The 13,899-nt window shown below is 35.9% G+C and overlaps 1 protein-coding gene across 7 annotated transcripts in view; it reads left to right on the top strand.

The window, feature by feature from the left end:
- LOC107747401 (CMP-N-acetylneuraminate-beta-1,4-galactoside alpha-2,3-sialyltransferase-like) overlaps positions 1-13,899 on the top strand; it is a 43,426-nt gene that overhangs the window by 27,485 nt on the left and 2,042 nt on the right. For all 7 annotated transcript variants that reach the window (XM_016561872.1, XM_016561877.1, XM_016561874.1 and 4 more), the window contains 3 exons: positions 374-437; positions 1,590-1,685; positions 1,812-1,998. In XM_016561872.1, the coding sequence (XP_016417358.1) occupies positions 374-437; positions 1,590-1,685; positions 1,812-1,998 (347 nt within the window). The remainder of the gene's footprint in view (positions 1-373; positions 438-1,589; positions 1,686-1,811; positions 1,999-13,899) is intronic.

The following is a 13,899-nucleotide window of genomic DNA, read 5'->3' as shown; positions in this document are numbered from 1 at the left end:
AGGAAATCCGGTGTCTTCACTGATATCAGGTGACATAATGTGTGGCAGCCATGAATGCCTGCGAGGGTATCGGAGGAATGATCGCTATGACCAAACAGCTCTGTGAATTTTCTGAAAGTCTCTGGCACAGGAATTTTATTTGTTTGCAAATGACATTCCACTTTTACAGACTGTTTTTTTCAAAGTGTCAGTAACCTATTTTCATTTGCTAATACAACCTCCAGGAGTGAATAACACAATCATGCTCCTCCATCAGACCACCAGGAGTGTGAATGATTGATGAAGAAAATCATTTGATTTAGAGCAGAGCCATAACCATCTAGAGGTGTTTTTGTTTCATCCCTTTGTTCTTTCTTGTTATCTCTTTCTACAGAAAGAATCATAGATGTTATATTATCTGGCACAAAGAATTATGGACTGGGTCCAGATTTAGATAGGTAAGACTTTTGAAATGCATCACTACAAATTATTTTGCCTATAGGTCCGTGTCCAAGAGTTCTGCTCATTTTTATATACACTATCGTGCAAAAGTCTGGGGTTGTTACAATTATTTTTATTTATTCATTTTTTTCATTTTTTGGAAAGTGTCTTATGCTCATCAAGGCTAAATTTATTTGATCAGAAATACTGTAACAACAGTAATAGTGTGAAATGCACATACATTACCGGTTATATTACAATGTAATATAACTGATTTCTATTTTAATGTTAATGTTACTTATTCCTGTTATGGCAAAGCTGAATTTTCAGCATCCATTACTCAAGTCTTCAGTGTCACATAACCCTTCAGAAATCATTATAATATGCTAATTTGATTCTCAAGAATTTCTTATTTTAAATGAGAAAAGTTTTACTGCTTCATATTTTTGTGGAAAATGTGATGTGATTTTTTCCCCCCCAGGATTCTTTGATAAATAGAAAATTGACAAGGACAGCATTTATTGAAATAGCAATCTAACCATGTAGGTAATTCAATGTACTTAATGCTGTGGCCTAACAATAAGATTGTTTCACATTTCAGATGAAGTGACACGTCAGAAATACATTTAGTAAAATTATTTCCAAAGTCTTTTTGGTCCCTTTTGATCAATTTGAAGCATATTTGCTTAAAAAAAAAAACTGACCCCAAACTTTTGAGAAGCAGTGTATGTATATGTGTGTATAATTTAATGTGTATCAAGCATAAAACATTCTAAACATTATTTTTGTCTCTGATTGTCATTGTTTGCATAATGCATGTATATAGTTTATTTTTTACCTGACCAGCTTAAGCTTGTGTCATTTTTTATATATATATATATATATAAAATGAAAGTCCGAAGGGAACAAGCCCAAAAAATGGCACTTAAAAAATGATAAATGAGACAAAAAAGTTAAGAACTATTATAATCTACCATTTAAAGACTTTTTTTTATTTTTTATTAATGATGAATTTTATTTATTTATTATTATTAAAAATACTCAGTGGCATAACAGATTTCAGAAGTGGCCACTGAGCGAGTACATACTCAGTATATATATATATATATATACTGAATATGGTTGTAAAGGATTAATACCACCTGTTTGCTCATATGTTCTCTTTGCAGTTTGAGTTGTAAAAGATGTATAATAGTAGGTAATGGCGGTATCCTTAGCAACAAGTCTTTAGGATCCCGCATCGATGAATATGACGTTGTGATAAGGTGAGTGTCCTCAAAGGCACCTTGTTCTGTTTTTTTAATGACCAAATCAATACATTGAACAAACAAAGGGACTTTAGACCCAAATGCAGCTGATTTGCACTGATTCTCGGTATATTTATTCTTTAGACTCAACGAGGCCCCAGTGAGTGGTTACACCAGGGATGTAGGTACTAAGACCACCCTGAGGATAACCTACCCAGAAGGGGCCATCCAGAAGACCGAGCGCTATGAGAAAGATTCCCTCTTTGTCTTCTCTGCTTTCAAACCTCTTGACTTTAAATGGTTGAGACAGATGGTCTTCAAAGAGAAACTGGTAAGACAAAATGCAGTAGTATGTGACTATACTGGCTTGTTTCTTTCATTAAAATCTGTTGACATTTTTTTTTATTTGTTCTGTTTTTACAGTCTCTAATTTTGAAGCCAGTTGTTTTCATAGGCCCATTTCTAGTTCAGCCTGCTCCTGAGCTGAATTTTTAGAACTGTATTCTTGAAATCATTCATGAATTTAGAGTAATGTTAATATTGCCCTCCAGCAAAATGTATTGTATTGGAATTTTTGTGGTTAAAGGATTTTGATTAGGAATAGTTATTGAAGAAAAGGCTTTTATTGTTCAAGGACTTTGTCTCGTTTTTAGCGAGATGTAAAACATTCTCCTTCCAGGTTTGACTGACATCTAGTGAATTAGCCTCTTAATCAGAAGGGTCGGCCCATCTGAATGAGCTCTCTCTTATCTCACACAGTTTTAATGACTCTGCCTCCATCCCATTTCTTATCACACAAAGAGCAAGCATAAGCACTCTGTTCTTCTCTGAAGTCGGTTGGCTTGGCTACTCAAGGACATGTTTTTTTTTTCTTTTCCATTCGTCTGTCATGTAATCATGGTCAAGGCGTTTGGTCGGCATGTGTGGCTTCTCCCATAATCTCCCTTTTCCAGTATACTTGTCTTCCTCAGCTGCACACCTGTTTGTTCTCCCCCGTTGTCAAGTGGGAATCGGGCGGCAACGTGCCTTAGGAGTTCCCGTCCAGCACAGCTGCTGGGTTTTCAGAGGACCAGTGCTGGATTTTTTTACAGGGTGACATTTGTCAATGTGCAAGAGACTCGGCAGAGGAAGAAAAATAGAGAGCTATTTGATTACTCCCCTCCCCTCTGGCCCCTGAAAAGAGCCAGTTTTGTCTGAACATCTGATCGTAACAAGCTGGACAGTGGAAAGTGCTCCGATAATTGATCTGCCCTCTGGCTTCTGATACATTGGCTTTGATCTCATGGAAGGAAGAATTTCCTTCACCAAATCAGGGGTCAAGAAAGCTCCAATGTGTCTGCCATAATGTTAGAAACCACGTTCAGAGGATGATGGCTGATGAAAACTGCATGCAGTATTAGGTAACAAAATAGCTTTTTTGAATTAGAAAGCGGAAAATTGAACGTTAATGCTATACTGGAATCTAATAGGTAGGCTCTTGGTTGTAAAAATGGTTGTAAATGGGCAATGTTTAGACAGCCAAGTTAATGCAGGAATATTCCGGATACTTGACATAGCTACTTGCTAATAAAAAAAGATAAGCATAACTCCTTCCATTTGTCATATAAATTTTTGGTATGTAACACATCCCTCACTGTTTACGTTTACTTTCACACCATAAATATGTTAGTGCCACGTTTACATCACAGTGTTAGTGGCATATTCTTAACTCAAACACACACACATATACACACTGCCGCTCAAAATTTTGGGATCAGTAGGATTTTTATTGTTTTTTAAAGAAGTTTCGTCTGCTCATTAAGGCTGCATTTATTTGATCAAAAAATACAGAAAAAAACAGTAATATTGTGAAATATTATTGCAATTTAAAATAACGGTTTTCTTTAAAATATAATTTATTTTTGTGATGCAAAGCTGAATTTTCAGTATCATTACTCCAGTCTTCAGTGTCACACTTGATGCTTCAGAAATCATTCTAACATGCTAATTCATAATCAATGATGGAAGCAGTTGTGCTGCTTAATATATATATTTTTTGGAACCTGTGACAGTTTTGTCAGGATTTTTTGATGAGTAAAATATTAAAAAGAACAGAATTTATTTAAAATATAAATCTTTTGTAACAATATACACACTACTGTTCAAAAGTTTGGAGTCAGTAAATTTTTTTCCTTTCTTTTTTTTAAAATAAATTAATACTTTTATTCAGCAAGGATGTGCTAAATTGATACAAAGTGATAGTAAAGACTTCTATTGTTACAAAAGCTTTCTATTTTAAATAAATGCTGTTCTTTTTAACTTTAGTCATCAAAAAATCCTGACAAAAGTATCATAGGTTCCAAAAAATATTAAGCAGCACAACTGTTTCAATCATTGATTATGAATTAGCATGTAATAATGATTTCTGAAGGATCATGTGTGACCAGTGTTAGGCAGTATTACTTAGTAAATTACTTAGTAACGCGTTACTGTAATTTGATTACTTTTTTAGTAACGGAGTAATTTAGCGCATTATAATTTTCTTGTGGGTGTATTATTGACATGTCAAAGTCTAGACCCTGAATATAAGACGACCACGTTTTTTCAGATGTATTTCCAAGAAAAAAACATCGTCTTATATTGATGCTTTAATAACAAATATTTATCGGGAGCGTGCATGCTGGGATTCAATCAATTTAATGGAGAAAAAAGTAACGTAACTAGTAATGTAACTAATTACTAATTACTTTTGAAATAAAGTAATCAGCACAGTAACGTAATTACTTTTAAAAGGAGTAATCAGTAATCAGTAATTTGATTACATAACTTGCCCAACATTGTGTGTGACACTGAAAACTGGAGTAATGATACTGAAATTCTGCTTTTATCACAGGAATAAATTATATTTGAAAGTACATTCACATAGAAAACAGTTATTTTAAATTGTAAAAATCTTTCACAATATTACAGTTTTTTCCTGTATTTTTTAATCAAATAAATGCAGCCTTGATGAGCAGAAGAGACTTTAAAAACATTCAAAATCTTTCTGATCCCAAACTTTTGAGCAACAGTATATCTACATATACATATATATGTGTATGTGTGTGTGTGCGCGTGCGTGTACACGTGTGCGTGTATGCATCTCTTACAGCTTTTTCTCCACACGTCTTTCCATTAGTTCTCCCACACACATGCGTACTCTTCAAAATCCTGTAACAACGCTGCTTATGTGTTTATTTGACCACAATTTGCATTCTCCAGCAGACACCCATGTGTGTTGAACTACTTTCTCTCTTTTTTAGGATAACACCATTTACGTTTACATAATGTATCAGGAATGTTTCTGCATTTACATGAAGTGTCAAAACATTTGGTGTCAAAACTTAAGTCACTGTTCGCTACAGAACTGAAAAGCTACATTCACACTGTGCTTTGTGTTTCTGGAACATAGGAGTGAAATTGCTGGAGAGCATTTTGTGTGAATCCAAGCTGGAATGCTGGAAGATTTGATCCTTGTATCAGAACCTAGTAATGATTAATCGTAGAATTTTCAGAATTTGCCCAGATTTTTTTTTTCTGGAATCTCCGTATGTGGCTTATTATACCTCTCTAAATCATGTGGCTTTTTGTAGAAAGAGCAATCACACTGATACGTTTTTTGCCTGATGGACTATAAAAAAAGGCACAAAAAAAAAACTCTTAGTTTTACGATGAAGAAAGAACTCGAGCCATATCTAGGAACTGAATATCAGAGACCACCCAGAATACCTTAGCGACCACATTGCAATTCACATAAACCACTAAGAACACCGTAGCAACCGCATAAAAACCCCTGGCAGCGATTTTTGTTCAGACAAGCAGCGCTCAGATTTTCTTCAGAAAATGTAAAAATGCAGTTCCTGATTGTTTTTCTTCCTCCGGCAGACAGCCACAGCTGTAACAGATGTTTATATCTAGCTAGTCTATGTGACCTCCCGTGTATGTATTAAGTTGTAAGAGTATCATGTTTAAAGTGGCCTTTAACCGATTGTCACTTGACAAATGAAGCCTATCACTATTGTGAATTCTTACGGATGAAAAACGACTGACTTCTATTCTTCTCTCTTGATCAACGTCAGGCTCCAAGAGCCCCTCGCATTCCCTCGCTCCCTTCTCAAACAGTTTAACTTTGGCTTTGTTTATTTTTAACTGGCAAGTCAAAGGGATGGTATTTTAAGGCCCGATGAAAATCTGACTAAGCGTTTATCTAGTTTGCGCGCTCTATACGTACCACAGATGTTTCTTTGAGTAATTTGAGTAATCTCTAAACAATACCAGGCATTCATCGCCATGCTTAATCACACATAATCTTATCAAACACTGTGTCCCTAACAACAGTATACAGTTCATCTCATGTTTGAAAACAAATACATTCCCTGCGGTCCGCTTCCAAGTCTTATTTAGATCTTGTGACATATCTTTGAAAATATCATTGATGCGATGAAAATTCTGTTGAGTGACTTGTGGTGAAGTTGCTGCTGCTTTGCCAAAATATACAGTAAATGCTTCCCTTTAATGGCAGAAACCTGGTGGCGAAATGGAAAACGCTTTGTTTTTGCAAGCGGTGACAGCGATTGAGATCCATTGTGTGGTGACGTCTTTCATTTGGAGATGAACGCATAAAAGCATGTGCGACTGTGTGGGCAGTTGGCTTTAGAAAGGCACGTAGCTTTAGACTTCAGTGTAATCCTCAACTAGCACTGACTCCTCACTCTCTTCATCTCAAACAGTCACACTGATGTAACTTTGAACAGGGGCTGCTTGCCGCTTTGAAGTATTTTTCTCTCTGCTGCTCTTTTGTATGCTGTGAACGCTCATGGGTGGAAGGAATGCCAGCCTTTTCAGTTTGTATTGACAGAACAGTAGACGGATGCATTCCCAGCGTTGAAAAACCTTTGCGAAGTCCACCTGAATATCCAGCCATGAGGCTTGAGCCAAGTGCTCTTAACAGATACACATTGGAAATCAGCCAAATGTCAGTCAAATTATTACATTTTGATGAAAGATTATGAAGATAACCTTTTTTTTTTTTTTTGGAATAACTTGCATGTGATGGATCTTCATCTTCATTAAAGTTGACATGACATCAAAATTGGCACTATATATTTTCCTAATGCATGTTATTGGTCAAGGTGAAGCAGGGATTATGTATTTTTGTAGGCCAAAACCCTAGTTAATATTTTAGCATTATTATTTATTTTTTTATTAATGCCTGGTCTGTGGTTAACACAAGCTGAAGATATTTTTGTGTTTGACATATGTCTAAATTAAGTGGCTAAATGGGACTAAAGAGGTTGTTGGGAATATTAAACATTATTACACCAAACAGGTAAACTCATCTACTCACTTTCACAACCTCATTGTGTTTATAATAACACTACAGGCAACCATTCTAACTCAAACTCAAAAGGTTTTTTTTTTTTTTAAATGCGACCATGGAGTAGTTTATAGTCCACGCTTAGCTTTTTACTTCTGCCATTTGTGTTTAAAATTGTGTCAAAATTCATAAGTTGTGTACATCTGTGAAGATTATCATGATGAATGAAACATGAAAGAATCTAAACTTTTGTTGGTCACACAGCTTATTTTTTGCTAATTATCCGAAAGCCATTGTAAAAATCCTACCAGGATAATGCTAACGTCCGGGTTGGTCTACAAAAATATGTCATCACTGCAACACTCTATAGTGAACATTATCCAACATTATTATTTACCTCCTAATCTTGAGTCAAAATGTGACATCTTGATTTTTTGTGACAAGTTGACATAATTTTCCGTGGTTATTGAGTTGAGCTTGTTTTGAATCTGGAACATTTCACACGAACCACTCAACACGACTCTTTTGTAAAAATTTCAGGAAACATGTCACACGTTTCTCTTGATTTCACCTATTTTAGTCATTCAAAATGGATTAATGCCTCGGAGGTCACTCATGTAAAAACATATGCCGGAGCCTTATTTGAAAATAGGCAGTGGGCCAGCCGTCATGTGCGATAAGAGCGTACTTAATTAACGAGTCCTGGAGGTCGCTGAGGAGCAAGTGGCTCCCACGATAATTATTTTCATTCAGAATACCATTGACTAGGTAATCCTCTGGCTTCTGTCTGAATGTATTTACCCATCACTTCCTTTTCCCATATGTCTTAATCCCTTATTATTTCAGCCTTACATGGTAAGAGTGAGGCAAGAGTGTGTGCCACTTATCAGACCCTCCTTCAGGCTCCTGCTGTTGGCATTTATTGAAGGTACTTTCCATGTGTGTTGCACAGCATTGCCTGTTGTATAACGGTTGCCTGTTATATTTTGTGGTTTAGTCTGTAGTAGCTTTATTTGTATGCCAAAATGCAACTCCTTCATGACTTTATCTCTGTGGATGCCTATGGAGAGCGTGCCTTTGTTTACTCAAGAAAACTTCAGGAAAGGTGACTCATGGCACATTTGCGAAACCTTAAAGGTATAGTTCACCCAAAATGTTTGTTTGCCGTTTACTCATCCTGGGGAATTCAAAAACAGTTGAGCTGTTCAATATAATGAAATGAAAGAGGGCCAAAAGTATCAAAAAGCAACATAGGAGTGTAATAGTAGTATTTGTTTACTATATTCCAAGTCTTCATATGATAGCTTTGTGTGAGAAACGGATGTTTCTCTAATTCGTCCTACCTGTCATTCATGAAAGAAATAGCGGTGACTGATTCATGAACGAGTCATTCTTTGCAATGAATCAGTCGATCCAGTTCACAAAACTGCTCTAAATGATTCATTCATTGATTTAACAGCCCACTAGAGGGGGAGATTATGAGGGGAATAATGATGCATAATGAATAATAATCAGGGAAATAATAATAATACCTTCTTTTTGAAGCCTGAAACGGGTTTTGTGAGACGTTTCATTATTTGTCAGTTTTATTTTGTGACGTTTGATTATTGAGAGTCAGCACTTTAGATCTCTTTGTGGCTTGATTGAGAGTCAGCATTTTCAAGCCCTTTGTAGTGGTGTTTCTGTAGAAACCTGTCTGTTTTTAGAGTTTGATGCAGGTGTCGTCTCTCCCTTTGACCCAGTGGGGCAGCAAGCCAGGGGTTGACAAGGGGACATGTGGATGTTTGCCTCTGAACATGCCAGCAGTCAGGCTTTCATCCTCCAAATCAGCCTAACAGTCACTTCTGCTGAACATATGAGGTAATATAAAGGTAAAAATAAAAATGGTTGGTCAATTCTTTAACCAGTCCACTGATGCTTAGGGTAGACTCAGCCTCTGATAACCACCCATGAACCATCCACAGGCCATTTGTTGACCAGTATTCTGACTGACTTTTTATTTTTCTGTACCTGGAATAAAGTTGTGTTTACAACAAGCCATTTTAAGGGTTAAAAATTGACTGGATGAGCCAAACTGCTAGGTTAATAGCATCAAAGATAAGTTTTGTTGAAGGAACCTTTTTAAATAGATGTCTACAAACACAACTGTATGATCTGTTCTCTGTTTATTTTTTTTTGTCTCATTTTTTTTTCTTAATCTGTGCTATTTGGGGGCTTCTTTAAGTTGAACCCAGCCATAAATGGCACATAATGATAAAATAAAATATGATTGTTTGGTTTACATATCAGTTGATAAGTTGACAGTCTGATAAGTAATGAGGCCATGATTTCCATGAGGTCTTATTTCCTCATGTTCAAAGCTCTGGCCTATAGGATGACGTTTTCCCTTTAAACACCCTATTTGCTTTTTGGTTGCCTTCGACTAACAAACTTTTTCTAAAGCCTGAGTGATTGAGTCAGTTGATCCAATTGTCCTGTTTGCTGCTTTATGAAGTGTGAAGATGCAGATCTCATACACAGGATGACCCAAGTGAGTCTAGAAAGCAGAAACCCACGGCTCAAGGCAAAGAAATGTCAGAACTTAGACAAAAAGACAACAAAAACGAGCAAATAGCTCAGATTCCTGGTAACAAAAGGAGTGTCATCAGAGTATCCTATAGAGTTTGGATTCCTGACCCGGTCTAGAGCAACGGGATTTAGATTTCATGAACCTGACCCGCTCTGAATGAGTGCTCTACGAAATGTGCACATTTCTGCTGGAGCGCTCATAAACCTTCAGCGCTTTATATACAAACTGAAGTTCATATGAATCATACAGGGCCTGGGGTGAAATGGTTTGCCAGTGCAGGTTTACACTTCTTATCAGGCTTCAGCACTGACTGTGGTGGTATAAATTTGCATGTTGATATGTCACAGCCTAGCTGCAGTTGCAAATTTGTCATCTGGCCTGGTATGTTTATAGGCATTCAGAGCATGGCAACTAGAGCAGCAGAAACAACATCTGTCCGACAGCGTGCCTGAGCCTCTAGAAGACGGGCTTTGATTGCAGCTCTGTCGGCTAGAGCACACACCATAAAAACAGATCATTTCACTTTAACAGTGTGCCTCCCAAGTTTATTGACCTTTTGAATATAAACCTAAAGATAAACAGGAAACTTTTTCAAAATAGCCTGTGTTTTCCTCTGCTTGAACAGTGCGTGCAGTATCTTGAGAGATGGAGAGAAAAGGTTGTGATTATTTTGAGGAGAACAGCTACATTTTTCACATAATACTAAGGAGCCCTTGGCTATTTTTTTCTCCTCGTGAGCACCTGAGGAATGGTCCATTGACAACCTGTTGCCCCTCTGTGACCAGATCAAATTTCCTTGAGCATCATTTGTGAAAGGAACTCGTGGTTCGGAAGTTTCTCATCGAGTCTGACCATGTCAGATATAAACCTTATCAAAGCAATACAAATACATCGAAGTTGTTTGGAAGTGTTTTTTTTTTCTTTTGCCTTTTGAAAATCTAATTTCTAGATTGTGTACCTGTTATACTGTACAACCCGATCTAGATACTTTCCAAAAAAATATTTTTAAGCTATATCACACCAGCAGCAAGAGCAATATCACACTTTTGTCATGAAGAGCACGAGTGCAAATGTGATTAGTTTAGTAAAGAAGAAGTTAATATTGTGCTATATTTTAAACACAATATAGTGTGTTTTTGTTCAATTTTGCCAACAAAAATATTACCTAAAAAGCCATAGCAGAATTGTTGTGCGTCTCCGAGCAACACAAGGGTGTTTAGGTTCTGAATGAATCCGCATTTTGAACGAAACGTGTGAACCAATGATTCAAAGGCCCATTCATAAAGAAAGCCATTTACTTCATTCCTGAATGAATCAGTCATTTGAACGAATCGACTCAAAGACATTTAACGCCACCTGCTGGTAGTTTTAGTTTCTTGTTTAGAGTATAATTTCATTTATGAAATAAATAAATAAATAAAAACATTAAAGAGATAGTTCACCAAAAATAAATAAATAAATAAATTCTGTCATCATTTACTCACCCTCGTGTTGTTTCAAACCTGAATGACTTAATTTCTTTTGCACAACATAAAAGAAGGTATTTTGAATACTGTTGGTAACTAAGCTGTTTTGGTCACTAGTGACCAAAGTTTCATTGCATGAACAAAAAATACTGAAAAAATACTTGAGTTTCTCAAATGATCTTCTTTTATGTTCCATACTTTATGTTAGGCCATTGTAGCCTAAACATTTAACACAATAGATTTAAATTATCTTTAGGGGGTTTTTCACAGCCACATTTTGTTTGTGATTAATTAATCGCAGCAGCCTGTAATTAATTAGATTAAAAAATGTAATCGACTGACAGCCCTTATATATCAGCTTTAAAAGTAAAGCTTTTTTAAAAGTAAACTAAAAATAAACTGTATATAACTGTAATATAAAAATTAAAGCTAATTCAAAATATTAGTAAATACTGTAATATTATATAAGTAATACTAAAATAACCTTTACATTGTGGTTGATTTACCGTCTACTCAGTGGAGCCCTGAAGGTGCCAGATTTATCCTCTCATTGTACATTAACTTTTTGGCTTGCAGGTTCTTTATAACGAAGTTTGCCTTTTATATTTGTTGCCTTTTCTTGCTATCTAAGCCATACGTTTGCATAACATATGGAAGAAATCAGAAGTGTTTACACCGATGTCAAAGGAGAACAAATCAAATACCTTTCATACTGCACTTCACACTTCACTGCAAATAACATCAACTTTTGCATATTCCTCCCTGAAACTTGAGCTGTTGAATGCAAATTTGTCGAGCACTAAATGTAATTTTGTGTTTTGACAAACATTCAATGTATTTTCCAAGTTTGTGTTCAATCAGGAAAAATGTTTAAATCTCATAAACTTAAAAATAAAAAAAATAAAAAATACATACTACATACAGTGTAATAACTTCTATGGCTTTTTAGAAACCAAGATCCACATTTTTTATTTTTTTATTTTTTTGACAAAGTTAGGTTTAAAGTTGGCATTAAATGAAAATTCAGTCGATTTCATTATTGATCTCATTGTTATTGATCTTATTGTGAATGTTTTGTCCATACATGTTTCATTTTTGACCTTGTACTTCTTAGTCTTGCGGTGAAATGACTTCTTTCTGGTGATGTATACCAGACTTCTCCAATCTTTTAGTCAGTTTGAACCTGCACCTTTCTTGAATTCGACTGCAAGCTTGCATATAAATCTGCCTCCATCCACACTTTTTTACCCCTTTTTTTTATAATCAGTTTTGTTCAGATGTTTGTAATGAGGAAGAAATGATGTGCCGCTACTTCCATTTCATTTCTAGTAATAAAAATACCACTAGAAAAACATTGACAAAACACTGGTTTGTCAGTGCTAGTATTTTTTGTTAATAAAGAAACCTCTCCCCAGTTGTTCCTGGGAAGATTCTTCCCACCACACATCTGCGGTTTTCCCAGCCACCACTGAACGTTCACCCTGACCTCTCATTTCCAGCGGCTGATGGAGAGAGAGGCCGGCGATGTGGCCTGTGATTTTTATGGAGTGATTTAACACTCGGCAGCCATGCTGGAAGCTTGTTAAGGGCGTGCTAGAGCTGCATTCGGGAATTGAGAGGCCGCTCTCACCTGCTGCATTATTAGATGGATCAGTTTCAGGGGCCGTCCTGTTTGACAAAAGTGTGGCGGTTGTTAAAGCTCCTGCACTGCAGACGACTTGTGGTTTTGAGGGCTTGGAGAGATGATCAGTCAGGGTATCTCTCACTCACTTTTTCTTTCTCGGCACTCCTGGCTGGGATTCCCTGGAATGCCGATGGAGAGGTCTGGAGTAAAGCCAGGCGGAACCAATGTAGAAGATGTCAACAATAGAGCTATGTTTAGAATGACCTTGTCTAACTTTGGTGGGATTGTAATGCAAACCAGAATCAGGCTGGTGCAGTGCTCCGAAAACAGTTTTTTGTCACTTCTCTGTCTTAGAAAAAAAAAAAAGTCTGACAAATTATACCTTATAATTAAATACCTTAAATTTTATAAGACCTTATAAGTTGTTCCTGTGTTTCAGTGGTAGAGCATTGCGGTAGCAGTTGTGGGTTCGATTCCCAGAGAACACACATACTGGTAAAAAAATGTATAGCCTGAATGCACTGTAAGTCGCTTTGGATAAAAGCGTCTGCTAAATGCATAAATTATTATTATTAATTATTATACCAAAAAAGAATTAATCTTTTTTTTTTTTTCTTGAAAGCTTTTGACCAATTAGGTACATTTACATTTTGACAGAAACTTTTTATAGAAATCTTTTGTAAAATTATGAATGTATTTGCTGTCACTAATCAATTGAATGCGTCCTTGCTAAATAAATAATATTGATTTCTTTCTAAAATAAAATAAAATATGTATAGCCTATATGCTATACCTGGTTTATAGAAATGTTCACAGTCTTAGTTAGGACATTCACTTAAGTACTATAACTTGTTTAACTAGTCTGTCACCTGACTAACTCTTGGGTTGGGCTTGTTCAGATGCTTTGATACGTCACTTTACTCTTTGTATTTTCAATTGACATTTCCAGTACTGTTTCCAACTACAGATATATGCGAGTATGGGGAAATATATATAACTGTACTTTATATTTTGTTGTTTTTAGGCAAGCATTTTTTCTCTATTTTCCTTTTATGCATTTCTTATTATTGCTACACTCTAAAAACCAACCGCTGGGTCAAAACAACCCAATAGCTGGGTTTGTCCCTTTTTAACCCAGCATTTTTTAGAGTGTAGCAATAATAAGAAATGCATAAAAGAAAAATAGAAAAAAATGCTTGCCTAAAAACATGTAAAAAATTTAAAATCTTGTGAAATGT

The sequence above is a fragment of the Sinocyclocheilus rhinocerous genome, unplaced genomic scaffold, assembly GCF_001515625.1.
Source record: "Sinocyclocheilus rhinocerous isolate Xijiao unplaced genomic scaffold, SAMN03320098_v1.1 scaffold4971, whole genome shotgun sequence".
NCBI lineage: Eukaryota > Metazoa > Chordata > Actinopteri > Cypriniformes > Cyprinidae > Sinocyclocheilus > Sinocyclocheilus rhinocerous.
Note: the sequence above shows the minus strand (reverse complement) of the source record. Positions and strands in the feature narration are given on the sequence as shown.